Source organism: Pygoscelis adeliae, unplaced genomic scaffold (genome assembly GCF_000699105.1).
Source record: "Pygoscelis adeliae isolate BGI_AS28 unplaced genomic scaffold, ASM69910v1 Scaffold4, whole genome shotgun sequence".
NCBI lineage: Eukaryota > Metazoa > Chordata > Aves > Sphenisciformes > Spheniscidae > Pygoscelis > Pygoscelis adeliae.
In genome coordinates this window covers 14,270,518-14,289,222 of record NW_008824986.1, presented here as the reverse complement: position 1 = coordinate 14,289,222, position 18,705 = coordinate 14,270,518, and the positions used below count along the sequence as shown (strand labels likewise).

Here is an 18,705-nt window from a genome sequence, read left to right as displayed (position 1 = left end):
TCTGAAGTTTAGTTTTTAGACTGTGAACTTATGGGGGACAAGATCTCAAATAATTCTGAACATAACAAATACATGACACTCCTTAAATTCAGGAGGCTTTCAAAGACTTCGGCATGAGATGAAAAGTAATCCTGCTTTACCTTTTGTTGGTGTTGAAGCCTCTCTTCTTCTAATGTGTGGGTTAGCTTAGCATTGTCATCCAAAGCCTTCAAAAGCTGTTGATCGGGAGCAGAATTTTGCAGAAGCAACTGACTTTGCCTTTTCATCTTGTTTTGTTCAATAAACATCTGTGAAAACAAAATCCAACCTCAACAAAAACAATAGTTAAGCACAGCCTAATGCTATCCTGGGAAAAATGGCAATTGGAAAGAAAACAAAGAAATTAACATCATGTTACTATGGTAGGGATAGTGAGGAAGAAGGTGAGAAGGAAAGGGAAAGGAAGTTTGAGAGTAAAATTTACAAGAGCTAAGCTCACACTGAAAGGAACCAGGTGTTTGCCAAGAGAACCACCACTGCTACACCTGAATTACACACATGTTGGCAGCATTCAGATTTTAAACGCATCTCTGAATTTTGTTTCCTGGAAACGGGAACAATCTGATCCCTATTCTGGGAGCTCTGGAGAGATTAAAAGAACTCTAGGTGAAGGAAAAAATGTCTATGAATTCACAGGCTACCTCCTCAAACACATCTGCAAGCCTTGGCATAAAGCCCACTTATTTGAAGGTTAGCTGGACATGTGAATGATGGAGAGCCTTCAGGAAATGAACTTCATTCCATGTTTGTGTAATCAGTGTATGCACGTGCCCTGGGAAAAGGCATTTCAGGGCAATTTCAGCCTTTTAGTTCTGATCCTTGTGTTCTTTCCTCTTCCCCAGTTATATTTTTGATGTGGGGAATGGATACTTTAGGGGAAAAAAATAATCAAATAGTCTAGAGACTTGACACTGATAAAAATATCACACATTTCTCTAGGCTTCACCTAAGAGGTGCGGAGGCTGTCAGCACATGCAGTTTCCGTAAGAGATCTGCTCCTTCCAGACTGTTTAGAACTCATAAAAAAAAGATTGCTTCCTGCCAAAAAAAATTCCTAGTGAATTTATTCTGCTTCTTGACACCTCTTTCAGGTAGAGGATTGCCCCCCCAGGCAACAGGGGCTTCCACTCTTGACAAACTCAGCTGTGCCTATTCTTACAGCAGAAATAGGGTTTGGGTCATGCTGAGGTTTCAGATGAGTGTGCACAGGTCAGCAAAGCATGCCACTTCTGGCAGGAGAACAGAGAACAACCTGAGAATGCAGACACTCCCTCAGACTGTAATAAAACTGTTGCACAGCACAGCAAAAGCAATAAGATATTTTAAGAATAAAGTATTAGAAATACCAAAGTTCCATGAGATCTTTTCAGGTTCCCATACTATTCATTCACAAACTAAAATTACATATGGTTTCTTCCCGTCCGGTGCTACTGCAATGCTATGTGATTTTTTTTTTTTTTTTTTTTAATACAATTGGATTTTGAAGAAATATCAGCTGATGCAGATTCGTGGCAAGCATTCCACCCAATGCTTTGCATGGACACTTCAACTGAGGCTTCTTAGCAAGCAACTCTCTCTCCAGCTGTACATACAGACCGAGAAGCCTGCTGACCGTGCTGAACTTTTAACTCACAATGCAGCCTGCTTGACCCTGCACGCCAAGAAGAGTCAATTGATGTGGCCTTAATACTAATAAAACCTACAATGAACACTTCATTGGGCAAAGCTGTGCCATGGGGCTAGATAATAAAGGACTGGAAGTATTTGATGAAGAGGAAACGATGAATACAGGCTCTAGTACTATACTTTGTTATAAAACAAACAAAAACAAATTTACGACAATACACAGGCCGCTGTGGCATGGTGCAAACGTGCACCGGACATCAGCTCCCTGTCCCAAAATTCTGCCAGTCAAACCAATTATGCTTGCATTATCTTACCCTAGTAGGGCTGTGGCAAAAACAATTCAAAGGCAAGAGAAGTCCAGAATCAAAGCTACCCACCCCAACCTGTGAAGATTTGCCTTTGTATCACAACTCATCTATTTGATTAACATTTTATCTTCCTAAAAGAAACAGCATCTTTGAAACGTCATACTGTAGAAAGTCCTCTAAATCACTGCTAAAGAATTCAATACTGTCTCAAAGCCTCCTCCTTCCCTGTTAAGTCAGTCAAAAGTTATTTAACCCTGACAGAAAAAACATCTCTCTAGAAGCCACCTTTAGCAAACTTCGTAGTTTACCTACTGTGAACTTTCAAAGCAAAGTGAAAACTTTCAAAATTTTTTTTGGAATCTGAAAAATAGTTTGAGGTCATCATTCCAGATTTTTGTTCCCCGAGTTTCTGCCACTAAAACCAACAGAACAGAGTTGTGCCAGCCTGAGGGAGCAGAAAGCTGCCAAAACAAGAAGAAATCAAGTAGAGGAACTTGACTTCTTCAACTTGAGCAGATACTTCACCAAATGCAGAAAATTCATATTAACTTTGTTTCATGCTCCTCTGCAACAAAATGAAAAAAATCCCCTTGAAGAACTGGGTGAAAACCTTTTCATTCAGAAGTTTTCACATGAAGTCCTGCATTTTCAATTAGCTTTATAAATTGCTTTCACAACACTGCAAATACGTTCCTGCTTACAATATATGTCAAAGTGTCTTCTCCACCACAAAAAACTTTGTTGCTCATACTTAATGCTGCAATCAGATACATGGGAATCAATTTCTCACGGGTAGTCCCATGCATTTCAGAAGTTACTTACACACGTCCTTGAAGTACCAGCATATTTCAAATGGAAGAGACAAACTAGACAATGATGGTTGTGGCAGATAAAGCAGAAAGAGGGCTGGTGATGAACTGATTGCAAGTTTTTGAGAGGTTGTTCTGTGTGTTTGACATGGGACAAAAAAAGACCCTTAGAAAATAATTCTAATTTAAAATTGAAACAATCACTCACTGCATCGGCAGGGCAGAAACCTGACTGCCTGCACAACCCTGAATATTAATTAAAGTGACTGCTGAAAGGGCAAAACAGCTACTAACAGGATTATTTGGACTAGGTGGAATTTAACCAATTGATGTACTAATTCCAACTTTGCCACCTGCTAGACAATTATCTGCAGAGTATCCCAATCAATACTAGAAATGTAAGTCGATGCTGGAGGAATCTACTGAAATCACGACTGCAACTAAAGGCAGATTACAAAGAACAATAGTTTGCTTACATCTATCATTTTAATTTACAAAATCTCCAAGTGCTGTACAAACCAGCTACCCATATCTCCCTCATGAATTTACAAACAGAAGCTCCAAAGTGCAGGAAATCTGGGACTTGTGCAAATTCTGCTGATGGAAAGTGGCCAAGAACTGGGGAGGGGGAAAGAGAAGGGGGTCAAATCCTGAAAATAACAGAATTTTTTCCCTTGACCTTAATGGGGCCACACCTCATTCTCAGACCCCTGCTCTAACCATTACTCCACAGAGCATTTGCTGCAGCTGTTTTTTGTTTACACCAGAGCTGCAAAAGGAATTCCTCCTCATTAAGAAAGTTAGAAAGCAACTCTGTTAGCGTCAAGTCCCTGGGAACTTCGATCCTTGTTCAAGTAGTGTTCAGGGTATAACTGGATGCTTTCGAACTAACTCCTCTCCCAGGAGCAAAATGAGGCCAAAGGAAATGCTTTAATGTCCATAACGTTGCTACATTTCCATCTATACATCATTTGGGTACTCACTATGTGGATTAACTTTTTTGTCTTAGCTACAGTTTGAAGGGAGAAGAACGTTCTAATACAGCAGCACTGTTATAATAAGGTAATCAATGGTTGCATAAAGTAAAATAAAAATCAGTGGCAAATGCTACCCACTACGAATAGAATAACAAAAGGTACGTAGCAAGGCGGAGTCAAACTTCAGAAGTCTCAAACAGAAAAGAGAAGAAGATCAGTCAGCTGAGCAGTTGGCCCTGACTTCAATCCTTGGCAGCACTGCTCCATCCCCTCCACATCTTAGTGAGAAATCAGTAAGTCGTCCTTACAGAGTGGTAACCCGCTCATTTTCATTTGTCATAGTTTACAGGAGCTGATGTCTTGCATTATGTGTACCCTGAAGCCCTTAGTCTTGTGTTCAGACCTGAAATAAGTCCCAACAGAGGTAGGGTCAAGGTACTATCTTCCCAAAACAACAGGCTGTTTGAAAGATTTTATGTGATGGGGGGACGGAGTGATCTTGTCTGATTATGGCTTGACAGGGCACTAAGTGGCTCTAAATTCAGGAGGTACTTAGTTTAAAATATAAATCCAGGTGTGGGTTTTAGTTCAATGTCTAATCATGAAAAAAAAATATACACCCTAACTTTGCAACTGCTTAACTGTACTGTATTATCATAGAATCATAGAATAGTTTGGGTTGGAAGGGACCTTTAAAGGTCATCTAGTCCAACCCCCCTGCTGTGGGCAGGCAAGGACACCTGGGCTTGTGAGCTTCACTGCATATAAATATTACAACAGGAAACAATGGCTAGTGGGGTTTTTTGATAGAAGAGTTGAGAAACAGATGTACCTTATTAAAACACATTAAGAAACACACCCATAGTTTGGACATCGGCCTAGAAATGCTCTCTCAACACGCAGGCTCGATGCTGCGCATCAAGCAATGATATGAGCCTCATATGAGTTACAGATCCCTTGTGGTTTAGTGGGTTCATAGGTGTCTGAAGTGCTACTCAGGAAAAAAGCTACAGCAAATAAATGGGTTCTGCAGTTAGGGCACAATCCAGAAAACTTACTTCAACACACGCTTAATTTTAAGTGCACGTGGCATTACTCTGATCTGAAAATTTTGTATCCGGTACTTATATTCTTCCCCGCCTGGGAACTGCTTCTATGGAAAGTAACCGTCACGTGATGTCAGACAGAGAGAGATTACCCAAATGGCTAATATCAAGGGCATGGAGGGCATGGGACAAGACTCTCTTTAACAAAAAAACCCAAAACCGCAACATGAAGTATGGAAAACCAGAGCAATGCATTTCTGGCAATATGCTGTGACCTTCACAGACTTCCTCCTTCCGAGGAGCCAAAGACTAACCTAGTTGGATTTTCAAACTGCCACAGAAAACTGAGCAACATGATCATGAAAAAGGACATATGCATAGTTAATGGGTAGCCAACAGTCACTCCTCTCTCTCTCTCGATGATTCATAATATTTTATGGTTAATAGTTTTGTTAAGACCTGCATCAATTTTAGACTAATGAAGATACAATACAGGTGCTTTAGTTATTTGGCTAACTGCCAGACAACTTCTGAAGGGACTATTTCTACAGAGCTACAAGATGTAGCATTAGTAAGTTTTGTGGCTCAAAAGAAGAGGTCTAATTTACTCAGAATGGGGGAACTGGAGTAGATGAGTTAACCCTATTTCTCGTCCATCATTTGCTTCTCACCACAGAGGTGCTCGGAGCATGTATTTTGAGTGTGAGAAAACTGAATCCCCATCAGCATTGTGACTTCTTTAAAAACACAGTATTATTTATTTTACCAGCCTGTTCTGTACAAAAGGGTTTGTCAAACTACAGCATTCATTCTTCACTTATGAGGCATAACTGCCCAAGGCCCAAACTAAAGGGAAAAAAAATAATCTCTATTGTTACTTATTTCTTCATTTCCTGCAGTTAACGGTTTTCTTTTTGCCATGGTAGAAGTATGGCATATACTCATACATTCTGTAACACTTAAGTCTTGCAGCATTTAGACACCATCTAATGTATTCAGAAATAGATCATATACCACATGAAAAAGGAGGAAACCTCTTCACTTTTTTTTCATCAATAGATTAATTGCTTGAACAAAAAAGAGAAGGGGGTACAGGGACAGAAAGAGACCAAAGAGATAGTTTCCTAGAGCATACATATGTTACCGTTTCACAAGCCTGTTCTTGGGAAAAAGCTTGATGAAACATATTAGTGTTACATCATGCTTCAAAAGTGGTAACATTCAAGCACTAACCACTTATCATGTCTCTTTAATTATTATTTCCAATTCAGTCAGCTGGACTGCAAATTAATTATCTTCAGATACCAGTTGCTGTTGAACTATCCTTGGTAATGCACAGAGCTGCTCCATGAGCACTGGTTTTGCAGTATCCACTCACAGATGTAGCACATTAATGCAAAAGTCCTCACAAATTAACCCAAAAGGTCACAAATGCATCTAAGGAAGAGTTTTTTGGGAGCCCATGTCATCGAGATAACCAAATCCATTGCACTCAACCTCATGAGTAATGCAGACATCTGTTAAGAACGACAGTAATTTTTCCTAAGTCTTATAAATGACAGTCACCTTTTATCTTTCAATAAGGGAAGATTCAGTCCCAGATTAAATAATGTCAGCTGTGCACTTGCCCAGGTATGGGATGCAGGCATTTTGAGGTAAACAAGTTAAATGCAAACTACTTGTGTAATAGTTACTTGGAAACACAGACACAGGTTCAGTACACTGTTTTAATGCATCCGTAAGTATTGAGAATTAGTCAAGGAAAAGATGAACAATGCACATTACAGATTCATTTTCATTTTTAATCTATCTGGATCACAGTTTCTTTGAACGCAGCCTTTCAACCTCTCAAACCACAAACTATTTTACAGAAAACCATAAACACCTGGGAAACCCTTCATTTTTTTCCAGTTGTGTGTTTTGAGAAAAAGCCTACGCTAGCCTCAAAAGTGAGAGGAACCCCAACAAACCTGCTCAGCAGTTTGACGCTTCATTTCTACTTATCCAAGACACAGAGGACAGAAAACAACAGCTCAATGCTAATTTTGAGAGCACACTGCCTCTTCTCTGGGAGGTTTCCAGAGTAACTTTAGGTGCAGGGGTTGTCTCCATGCCAGCACACATGACAGTAATAAACTGTTCACTTTACAAAATATTGTTGCAAGGCAGGATGTATGCTTAATAAACGATTTATGCCAGATTATTTTGTTAAACTCCTGGGATTTTTACATCTCTAAGACTTTCAATTTACTTCTCTCACTGTGTTCCTCCCCTTTTGGCTTGCTTTGGCTGTATGTATTGTATTTTGCTCATCTTTGTGGAAAGTGCTTTTCAGGGCTAGCCTCTATATTATTGCGATGGCCTTCAAGATACTCCCTGCCTTCCTTTGTTTTCTTATAAACTGCTCCACAAAGAGCTGAGAGATCTTAGTGTCTCTTAAAACATGACACTAGAATTCTGGTTAAGCTTGCCAAGATTCCTGTGTTAACAACCCTGTTTTATTCAGGTAGGTACAGATTTTTCCATGCCCCCGCCCCTTACACACTATTTATTTAGCTCTTTTATGCAGATTCCTGTACCTTTCACAATGGATTGTGACTCACTTCAAACCCTCTTTCTTTTTCCTTCCCCCTCTCCACACCACGGCTGACAATATTTACTCAGTTTCTTTAGAACCTCTAAAGAGCATGAATTCTAATGTTTGAAGATGGATCATTTTTGATTAATTAAATATATATTATGGTGGTGCCAGCAGCATGACTATAATTAAAGCTGTATTGGATTTCTTTTTTTTAATCAAAAGCTCTGATTTTCAAGTGTTCACTCACTCCTATATGCACTTGCTCCCTCCCTCTCTCACTCCTTGTCTTTCCTCTCCCCCCCATCCATGTTCACTTCTGCACACACACTCACTCACCCATTCTCTCTCACACCTGCACTCCCAATTGCTCACATTCTGTGGCAAATCCTCCTCGCTTGTCAGAAGGGCGGGACGCAAAGGGCATCCCTTCGAAAAGCAGCCCGTGCCAGTCGCTCATCTGGTCTCCTTCCATCGCAGCCACAATGCAACCCCAGGAGGGCAAAGCTAAAAGATGAAGCCATGCTATGGAGAAAGGTGTTCATCTGAATACATGGGCCAACTCCCTGTCAAGGCAAGCTTCAGATACCTCAGCCCCCTAGAAAGACAACATGCCCATCACAAAACAAGCCCCTCCATAGGCAGTAAGTCCATATTTCAGTGAGCTAAAAGACACATCTAGGTTGTTTGAGATGTCACCAACAGTAATACGAAACACTAAGATGTGCCATTCTAAAGTCTACGCTGTGGTGCTGTGGTGACACCCATGTTACTCTGAGCCTATTGCCTTTCTCAAAGTGCACCAAACAAGTCAAGCACAAAGTACTGAACACACGGTGTTGCCCTTTACTCAAACATATTCCTTCTCTCAACACTGCACGGCTTATCACAACCAACTGTTGTGGCTTCTGCAAAACTCAAGCAAAAATTCAGCAAGATTTTTGTTTTTTCAAGAAACATTTCATAGGGACAGAGAAAACATGTGGCTGATGAAAGAAACAGAAAGCAGAAAATCCCTGCACATCCTCAGCGTAATCCAAACAGCTCCTGTAAGCACATCCTAGAAGCCTCAGCTCTCAAAACACAGCTGCAACCCTGTGGCATGATTCATGCGAGAGGACACTCATACAACCTCACCCGAGCATAAAGCTTTGCTGTTGTGGATGCAGTTGTGAGCCAGAGCCTGTGTCTCTAATGTCTCAGGTCACTCAAGGGACACCATCAGTGTGAAACCAGGCCAATGATAACAGATTTTTAAAAGTAATTTGAAATGCTACTAGTTCTCCAAACACAAATGAGCAACGTCTTTGTCGTCACATGCTCCTGTGTTTTAAAAAACTTTCCAAAAATCTTTCTGAATAGGATGGTACAAAAGGAAGAGAAGTAGGTACACAAAGGAAAGACTAACGCAGGCCTGAAGCTCACTGTTGTAATGACTCCATTTTGGACTGGAGAACTTAATGGAATGAAAAGCCTCAACTGAAGAGCTATGTTGTCAATCTGCAACAACAGGGACCCATATTTTCGGAAGAGACAACAGCTAAATAATGACAAAAAACAAGCAAGAAGTGCTTGTTTGCAAATAATCAGCATTTCTTTGGCACTGTACTTAACAGCTTGCCCATCAGTTTGTTATTAAAATAGAAAAAGTACTTTAAATATCCTCTTTCAAAATGTATAGCTATCTGAATATTACAGTTATGAATCTAAACAGAAGCAACATTCTGGGCCCAGAGTATCAGATAATGCTCTTTTATGATCTGAAAACCAGCTTAACTATGCATTTTAAATTACTCATTTCTGAGAGATGCAAGACCTTTACGTAAAATCTTCTGTTATCAGTTAATGAACAGAAGCACATACTCGTTCTGTACTTCAGAAGATAAAGCAAAGCAACAGTATAAGATGCAAGACAGATCCTGTAATAATGCATGCTAAACGAACATGCTTAACATTCTTAGAAATTTGTTTTCTGAAAAAACAGTTCTGCAGATATTACAGTCAACAAACACCACTAATAAAACAATAATGCCTGCACCATCTCAGGAGGTTAAAAAAAAAAGTGCATTATAAATATAGTTATCATAAAAGTATGGGTAATGAACAAATCCAGGTTTCCTAAAATTTAAAAATAGTTGCAAGAAGGTAACATTTTATAGCACGTACTGGTAATAGTCTTGAAAAAACCCAAATGAATACTTAATAAACATGAGCAATATTTTGTTTAACAACTTTTGGTCACTAATAAATGCCTCTATCTTTAATAAATTTGAATGGAATTTGCAGACCTCATTTTTATTTCTGAAACACCACAGTGAGCCTTTGATCAAAATGCAAATGGCCCAATGGCACTGAAGCCATGGCAAAGGGAGGTGTCCAGTTCTGCTCAGCAGAGGAATTTGGGCTCCATCCCGCAAAGCTCTGTAAAAGTGACGTTTGGAGGAGGCTGCATGTGCAGTCTCTTTGATTTCAGAAATCACTCCTCTTGAGTGATTTCTCTCCCACATCTCTTGACTCTAACAGCATCCTGAAAAGTCCATCTCTATACTTAAAATTTGGGAGTTAACAGGACATTTTAATAATCAGTAAATAATTTTCATTTCTGTCGTTTCTTATTCCTTTGGGGGGGAAATGTGTCAGCTGCTTTAGCTTTGCCTGAAGTACAGTTACATTTTTCAACACGTGGCAGAGATACTGACAATAGGCAGGAGACTGCAGGTATGTGTATATATACAAGCTACATACATTTAAATTTACTTCAATTACAAGTTGACTCATCGAATGATTAAAGCTTCAGTAGTGGAACTGATAAGCAGTAGTTTATCTAAAGCTAGGTTATACCATATACCTGTATGAATGAAAGAGAATCTGCCAAAGCTTAATACACCTGAATTTGCAAATACCTTTCTCCTTTAGGGTGAGCACCCAGCCCTGTTACCTAAATGCATATTTTGCTATTAAGAGAAAGAGAAATTGACCTGTACCTAGAAGTTATTAGGTTTCTGCCGAGTTAGCTCCTTCAATGGGTTTCCCAAAGGGTCAACGGGGTGACCTTGCAAAGGAAAACAGGAAAGAGTAGCAAAAGGTGGAACGAGGAGAAAGAGAACCGGTACCCCTGGGCCAGATGCCCTGAAGTTCTCCAACCTTTGTACATAGCACAGAGAAAGAGAGTTCTCAGGCACGAGGGAGTGAGTGCAAGCAACACCTGGGTCTACTTCCTCACCCCTAGCTTCCAGATTTTCCAATTTGTTTACAGTTTATCTCAAACCCCCCTAAAATTGTTTCATTTAAAATGCTGCTATATGATTCTATTCATATATAAAACACTCAAATACCCAGCAAAAAACCCACAAGATTACCAGAACACAGTAAGCATATTCACTGTTTTCTATACAGGTTCGAAATGTATGTATGTCCTTGCTTACAATCACTGACTCAATGCAGTTAGATGCACAAATACTTTTTTTTTCTTTTTTTTTTGAGAGAGAGAAACAGCAGCAGCAAAGACAAAAAGCAAAAGAGCTCTCTGTTCAGACAGAGCTGATTTCCTGAAGGCTAAATATCTGCTTGCTGGCAGCCATGGTTTCAAAATCTAAAATCCACTTCATATCAGACGTTTCCCTTATTTACAATATTTCAATACCGATGACTCATGTAATCTTGATATATATAGGTTTTCTTTAAACCTGACCTCCCTGAAAAATTATTACTTAGGAAGCCCAACTTTTATTAAAGACAATATTGAGGCGTGGCTTAGGGTAGAAAAGCTTGAAAATATAACCCAAGTGCAGAGCTCTCAAATCCAGAGTGCAAACAGAAAAAGCACACGAGAGAAAAACCAAAACAAAAATAAACTCATGATTTTATAGGGCTTTGGTCTATCAACAGAATTAAAGAGTTTGTCAGCATTTTCTAAGGCAAACATTGCTAGTCACAAGCCATCAGAGAAATGACCAGCCACTCCATAATGCTACCCAGTAACTCCTTTTCCTCTTTGGGAGTTTATACCTTTTCTAGAAAATGAGAACAACTTCTTTCAGCTTGAATGCTCCCTTGCAGTATGTTATTCGAAAGGCATATGTTAAATACCAGCCAAACTTGCACAAACCTCAACTAAGATTGTATTTTGCAATGCTTTTTTTGTGAGTTCACATATTTTTCAGGAAAAACACGGTGCTTCAAATTGTATCACCACAAAGGCAGCTAATCCTTCCCAGATCCAACTACTACATATACCACACCGAAATGTTGTGGCTGACTAAGCCCATTATAAATTTAAAGCCTCGCTTTAAAAGGGGAAAGAGGTAAGACTGCATGGATAATTCTGAAGTGCTTTATAAATGCTGTTGAAATAGTAAACCCATTTTATGGATGAAGTACAGATGTTAGCTAAGTAGTATGCTGACATTCAAAGACATCTTTTGTACAAGAGCTGGGAACTGAAATCAAGTCATCTAAGCTGGTAGGTTTTTGCCCAGTTGCACTGTCTTCATTTTACAAGATCCCTTTTCCTTGATTACTCACCTCTTGTGCAAACGACTCTGCTTTCTTCCGTAGGTTCTTTTCCAGTTCAAAGTTTACATGAAGCTCTTCATATTCCTCTACTGCCAGCACAGACACTGTTTATAAGAATAAAACAAGATCAGAAGTAAAAGTGAGATGGATCAAAAGAAGAAGAAAGTACTGATTGATTTACCCAGATAAGCTGTTATTCCCCAGTAGCATGAATCCTTGAATGAAGGTGTAACCTAGTTTTACATTCCGTATACAGTCCGCTTTGCAATATTTGCCCTGTTTGCTCTAAACCTCGCTATATATATGCACAATTACTGATCTTCTGAATAGCGTAATACTCCTCCGGCCCTCCTCCAAAATCTCCAGTAACAGGCATCATGTAGCACAGATCGTATTTTGCCTCTTTGGGTGTAACCAACCAAACCCTCAAGAGAGCCTTGCTGAATCTATCAAAGATTACTATGTCATTTTGGAGGCATCTGTATTTGCCTACCTGGTTTGAGTGAGGCTTGATGTGTCCCTTTACAACAGAGGTTTAAAGGACCCTCAAGAAGAAAGTGGTGCAATTTTGTGTTGCCTGTATTTAAACTGTGCCCACAAAAGCGAGACTTGTATGGGTGGCTAAAGCGAACCGTGGGGCATACCTCCCCAAACCATTCTGAACAGGCTTCAATCCAGGACAGCAAGCATCATTTGTACGTACTCAAGTATCATTTATTCTTAGTATATCTCAGTGACCGCTTGCATTCTCCTGATAAGCTTTAGCTCTTACTGGCTGAAGACTAGTTTGCAGGGTGATGACATTAGATTTCTAACACTGTTGTACACAAGTTCCTTCTTTTTTGGAGACAAGCATAACAGTTTTTAAAGCTACATACAGTAAGTGGTACTTTAGACATTGGGATACACATCCCAGCACACCTGGCTCTCAAAATGATGTTAACTTTAAAAAAAAAAAAAACACAACACAAAAAAGCCCACAAAAAACCCAACAAACACCACACACACTTCGAAAGATTTAAGATAAATTCAACAACTCTGACTGAAATGTATTGATTACATAGCTCCAAGACAGTGCTGCATAGACACAGAATATAGTAGGTACTGAATAGATACTTCGGTAGCTCATTTCAAGCATACAAAAAAAATCTTGCTTTATGTTGTCTGTGCACTAGGACCTAGCCTGGTATAACGCCTCCTTCCTGGAAAAGAGGCAAATGTGAAACAAGGGGTTGTTCTTTTGATCATGCTTAGAAAAAAGAGAACATTTCAGAAACTTTTCATCTGCCACACTATCCCATCAAAAGCTTCTTCAAGCTGATCTGTCTAATCAACCTATCTGAAGTTTGGTGTTTTAAGAATCTTCAAGTACTGCCTGTCTTAGGCTTAAGCAATGCAGACACATGGAAGAGGTAAGAGACAAACACTTGGTGGAAGCTTACAGGATATGCCCTACTGTATCTTGGCCAGACCTGTTGTCTTCCACTTCGGGAAAATGTGAAACAGCCAACAAGACTTTTAACCAAACAATTTTTAATTTTACAAGGCTAAATAAGCAACAAGAGAAAAGGGCACAGTAATCCAAGGCACTAAAGGCACAGTAATCCTTCCCCTCCCCTCTAAACTTCTTTTGGGTCAATTATTTCTGATGTGGAAGCACTTACCTTCATTAAGCAAAAGCTTTCCTTTTCTGAGCCGTAGCTCTTTTTAGACTTTCCCTGCCCTGGTTTTACTTCTTATCTCTTTCCAGTAAAGGAAAGTCCCTGCTTTTCTTCCATGACTTGGAAATCCTATTTACCTCATTCCCAGCACTCCTGCCTTTTCCTCATCACCCCGTGAACATAAAACAAGTTGCTCCCAAGTCTTTAGATATTCAAAATTATTAGCTGTGTCCCAACTAAAAGGAAGGCTGATGTAATGATTTTGGAAAACAGGAGATCAGGGTTCAAACTCCATCTCTGTGAAGGACTGCCTTCCTGCCCCAGTTTGCCACTTGTGCCACAGAGCAAAAAGTTTTCCTGTTCTCACATTCAACCTGTTATTTACACTGTCACATTTTCCTGGAGTAGAGATAGTCTAGAATAGTCCATGTGTTTATGCAGTGACTGCAGCAATGAGGCCAAGTGTCAGATCTGGACCACAGTCACTGTTCTGTAACCTGTTCTTTGTACTACAACAAAAAAGCTTTGAAGCTTCTGCAAAGGATTTGGCAAACTGTTAGAGAACCTGCTGAGACCACACACCTCTGTTACATTTCTCCAACAGTTTTTGCTGCTTATTAACTTCTGTTGTCAAAACAGCCTTTTCTTCTTTCACTTTATTCACCTAGAAAAGTATAAAGAACAAATCAAAAATAAGAGTATTTTAGTTAGTGGCATAAGGCATATAGGAAGACATAATGCAAGCAATATTTTGTTTTCAGTAATTCTGTTTCTTAGGTTTGGCTTGATCTTAGGGTTTCCAGTGGGATGGAAAGCATTTTTACCCCAACTTACAGACCCCATAACAAATGGTATCAAAAGGTTGTGAACTAATCCTTCACATGGGGCTCCCATGGCCCATTCGCATGGCACGTACGAGTCACAGCTGCAAATATAACATCTTTGGAACCTTTCAGGATGAGCACTTGGTTGAAAAGTTACTAGCTTGCCCTTGACTGTGCATTTTAATATAGTCAGGCTGCTGTTTTGTTTTTTTTTTTCCTGGGCTCTGTTTATTGTCCAAAAGCTGTCAGCTGTGTCTTTCTGAATCCAAGTGTTGCATAGACAGGAAGAGCCACTAAGTCCTGATTTGCATCAGTACGCTTATCCAGTTTTCAAGCAGTAATGAAACTCTGCTGGCTCAAAAAGCCAATTTGCTGGTCTAATTACCATGACAGGGCACTGCCAATGGCTGAACTCAAGGATATGCTCAATGAAGTAGCACCAGTGATTAAACTGGACATTCTCCAAAAGTATTTCTTGCACATCCACAGGTTTAAGGAAATCCAAAAAAACCCCACAGGCTGTGATGGGCTGTCAGGAAGGGGAGATGAGAGTAATAATATGGGCATTAGAACAGATCATGAAAAGTCACGTGCCAGCAACAGTAGCAGACTGGACTCTGACGTAGAAGGCCCCTTCTAGGCATATGCCCTAAGTGCTCCATCATATGGGCAGGCTGGCAGGACTTGCGATTAGATAGTATTCAATTAACTTCACAACTGCGTGTTTTTAGCAAAATCAGATACAAAAAGTACTGACTACACGTTAACGTGGTCTCGCCTTCCATGGTACAATACATACTTCTTCAATTACTTCTACAAGTTTGCACCTCAGGTTTTCCAGTTCAATGGTTAAGGTCTTCCTTTCCTCATGAACAGATATGATTTGATCTCGCAGCTCTACAGTTTGAGGAAGGAAACAAAAAATACATTTTATTCTTGGAAGAAAACAACAAAGGAAATGTCACAGCAATGCAAGTACAATCGAGTATGAAACACCTTAACTGCATACAAAGCATCAGTTGTATTCAAGGTACATCCTCAATAATTTAGGAACTTCGCGTAAGTGTCAAGTAACAGATCTATAACTGGGCCACAGTTTCAGATTGACTCTATTGAGGTAAGCTGCCTTGTTCAGTGCTGCCGTCTTTATTTGCATTCTGAATTATTCATTTCCTGCTATAATGGGGCCAATCCTGCCACCACAGAGTATCCTCAGTCCTACTCAGGAGACTGTCACATCACAGAGTCTCTAGTACGGAGGTAGCAGAAAGCAATTTTTAACAGGCATCCTTTAAAACAAATCAATGTACTTCAATTCTTTTTGGATCATGAGTTCTTGTCACAAGGGAAATAAACAAAACAACAGGCAGTTAATACTTGGGAGGTTTTCACTGAAGAAATTGTCCTGAACAGCTGCCAATTTATAATCTTTGTAATATTATGTGAACAGAGTCAGAATATAACCTTTCCTGATGGAAGAGCTAATGCTTGTAATTTTCCCCTCAGAATTTTTGTTCCTTAATTATCAAAATATGAAATAAATTAAATTCACAATGGAATAAAACATTTGATTATAATCACTTCTTAACAGGAGATCAGTTTGCATACATAATACATCAAGGTTTAGGTTAACATAACACCACAAAAATATAAATTTATTGACGTATATTAGCTTTAGTAAGTGCTCTCATTCCCCACCTGCTTCCAGTATTTCATAGCACTGCTGTTCATTGAATACCAGCCACGAGTTGAGAAAATTGTTGCTAATCAATTGCAGATGATGATGACATGCTGGATGTCATTCTGTTTGGTCTCACATCTTGAAAATGTTGATTCTACCCCAGTTCCCCCCTCCCAATTCAGGAGCCTCAGATTTATCTTCCTCCAAATTAAAAGGCACACACATTTGAAAGTAAATAAAAAGACCTGTTTTCCCAGAAGATTCTTGAACCAAATTGTCTGCTTTATGGATTTGTGCTTTCCAGTGAAATTGATGGGGAAAAAGGTCTCACTGAAATTCATGGTAACTGAATTAAGTCAGGTCTTACAATACATATATCAACCTCATTATCCTGAGAAGAAAGCATATCCATATACCTAAACCTTTATAAACGTGTACAAGAAATGTTTCTTTTCAGATACAGGGTGTGCACTAAACTGCTTGACCAACACAGTTAAGTTTTCAGTTCTTGTTATATCCGAAAGGACAGCTAAAAAGAAAAAGAAAACAAAAACCCAAAACCTATAAATGAATTTCAGGTACTGCTCTGAGACCACTCTAGACTTCCATTAGGAAGTACAGCTTTACTATCACCTTTCCTTAATGTATGACATACCTTCCTCTTCTTTTGCTATCTGAGAGACAAAACTTTATCCCTTTAATAAATGAGAGGGTGTTAATCAGAGAGCCTCAGACTGTACTACCTTATTCGTATATCCTTACAGAAAAGTGGTGAGAGGGAAGGAATCATTCCAAGAAACATCCAATATTTTGTTGAATGGTGAGAAGGCTAAAAGAATTCCAAGATCCCCAACAAAAACCACAAATGTTTGGAATCATAAACATGCACAGAGAAGCAGATTTCACCTTGAGCAACACCACAAAGCATTAAGGGGAGTTTTGAAAACATCTCTTCCGTTGCATATGGTCTTTCACTTAGCAGGTAATCCAAGATGTAACTTCAGATTTTTCCCTGAAGACAAACACCATGCAGCTTGGCTTAGGCTAGGGATTATTCTGCCTGATTATTCTCATTCTGTCTTTTGGTACATGTTGTCAGATCGCTCTGCTACCATACACAAATGCTTCTCTCCGGGCACAGGGATGGAATATCTTCTCCTATAGCAAATGGGATGCCAATGCTTTTAAAAATACTCAGCACTTGTAAAAATAAGGTCATTAACATTTAATAATAAGGCCAGAGAGAGGAGCAGAAGCCAGGAGTTCTAAATCCTTTACCACATGCCACATTTCGTTCTTTAATGAATTCTTCATCAAGACAGAAAGCATATGCATTAAAGCCTTTCTAAAACATTTCTCTAGTTTGACCCTGCTACCCTCCTAACCACGTTCTCCTCTGATCTGCAGCCAAAGTCTTTGCTCTATTTAAATATATCCTTGACATCTTTCTCCAATAAAAGACAGGAGGAACTCCAGAGTCTTATTTCCAGTTCAGATGGGTTGCATGGTGCGGATCACATCGTTCTCTGCCTCTTTTCCTACATCTATAGGATGGAAAACTGCTTATTTTAGAAGGGTACTATGACATCTTATTTCTTGGGTGGGATTTTTTTAAAGCATTTTTACAACACTCGTTCTTTTTTCTCAGTGATACTTTGTACCACTTCATTGAGGCTGCTGCATTCAAACAGAAAACAATTAACAAGGTCAGGCTGAAAGTTTGGGACAGCTGTACTTAGACATCATTTGCTATTGTAACTTACCATCAGAAAAAAGTGAAAGCTTTTTTTTTTTTTTTTTTAAAGTGAACCACTTAATGTCTGTCTCTGTCACCAAATGCAGAATGTGGTCATTCCCCTTTTTTGGAACGCATACAGAATCACGATGACTTCATCACAGAGTCAGACGAGAAAGGAAGGCAGATTCTGGATTACAGAAATACGAATTGCCTTTCAAAAAAGAACCAGAAATTTCTTAATAAAGCACAGATTTCTCTTATCAATGTATTTTCATGTTCCCAAGCTTTGCTGGTTTACCCTGTACAACAGTCCCTTTGGTTGTTTGGTAATAGCTCTAGAATATGAATGAAGTTTGTGCATACAAAGGTACATAATGGAAATAGAAATGGAGAGTCCTGTCTTACAAGCTTTGAAATACCGACATTGCAGTTGAAGCAATACCAAGGTGACCTTGTCCTTCTGCTTAACTTTTACTTTGTTAAGGATCGGAGGAAATATTTCTTTTACCGACTCAGTAATGTTGAACTCCCTTAGCTGTGTAGATCTCATTTTCCTATTGCATTGCAACTTATTTTGCAGGCTGTATATACACCTGTGGTGGGTTGACCCTGGCTGGATGCCAGGTGCCCACCAAAGCCACTCTATCACTCCCCTCCTCAACTGGACAGGGGCGAGAAAATATAACGAAAGGCTCATGGGTCAAGATAAGGACAGGGAGAAATCACTCACCAATTACCATTACCAGCAAAACAGACTCGACTTGGGGAAATTAGTTTAATTTATTGCCAATCAAATCAGAGTAGGGTAATGAGAAATAAAAACTAAATCTTAAAACACCTTCCCCCCACCCCTCCCTTCTTCCTGGGCTTAACTTTCCTCCCGATTTTCTCTACCTCCTCCCC

The 18,705-nt window shown here is 39.4% G+C and overlaps 1 protein-coding gene across 1 annotated transcript in view; it reads right to left on the bottom strand.

Annotated features, from left to right (window-relative positions):
- KIAA1598 (KIAA1598 ortholog) overlaps nt 1–18,705 on the bottom strand; it is a 49,163-nt gene that overhangs the window by 22,479 nt on the left and 7,979 nt on the right. The window contains exons 4-7 of the mRNA XM_009325914.1: nt 15,183–15,280; nt 14,142–14,223; nt 11,908–12,002; nt 141–287 (exon numbers count right to left, since the gene is read on the bottom strand). Coding sequence (XP_009324189.1) covers nt 141–287; nt 11,908–12,002; nt 14,142–14,223; nt 15,183–15,280 — 422 coding nt within the window. The remainder of the gene's footprint in view (nt 1–140; nt 288–11,907; nt 12,003–14,141; nt 14,224–15,182; nt 15,281–18,705) is intronic.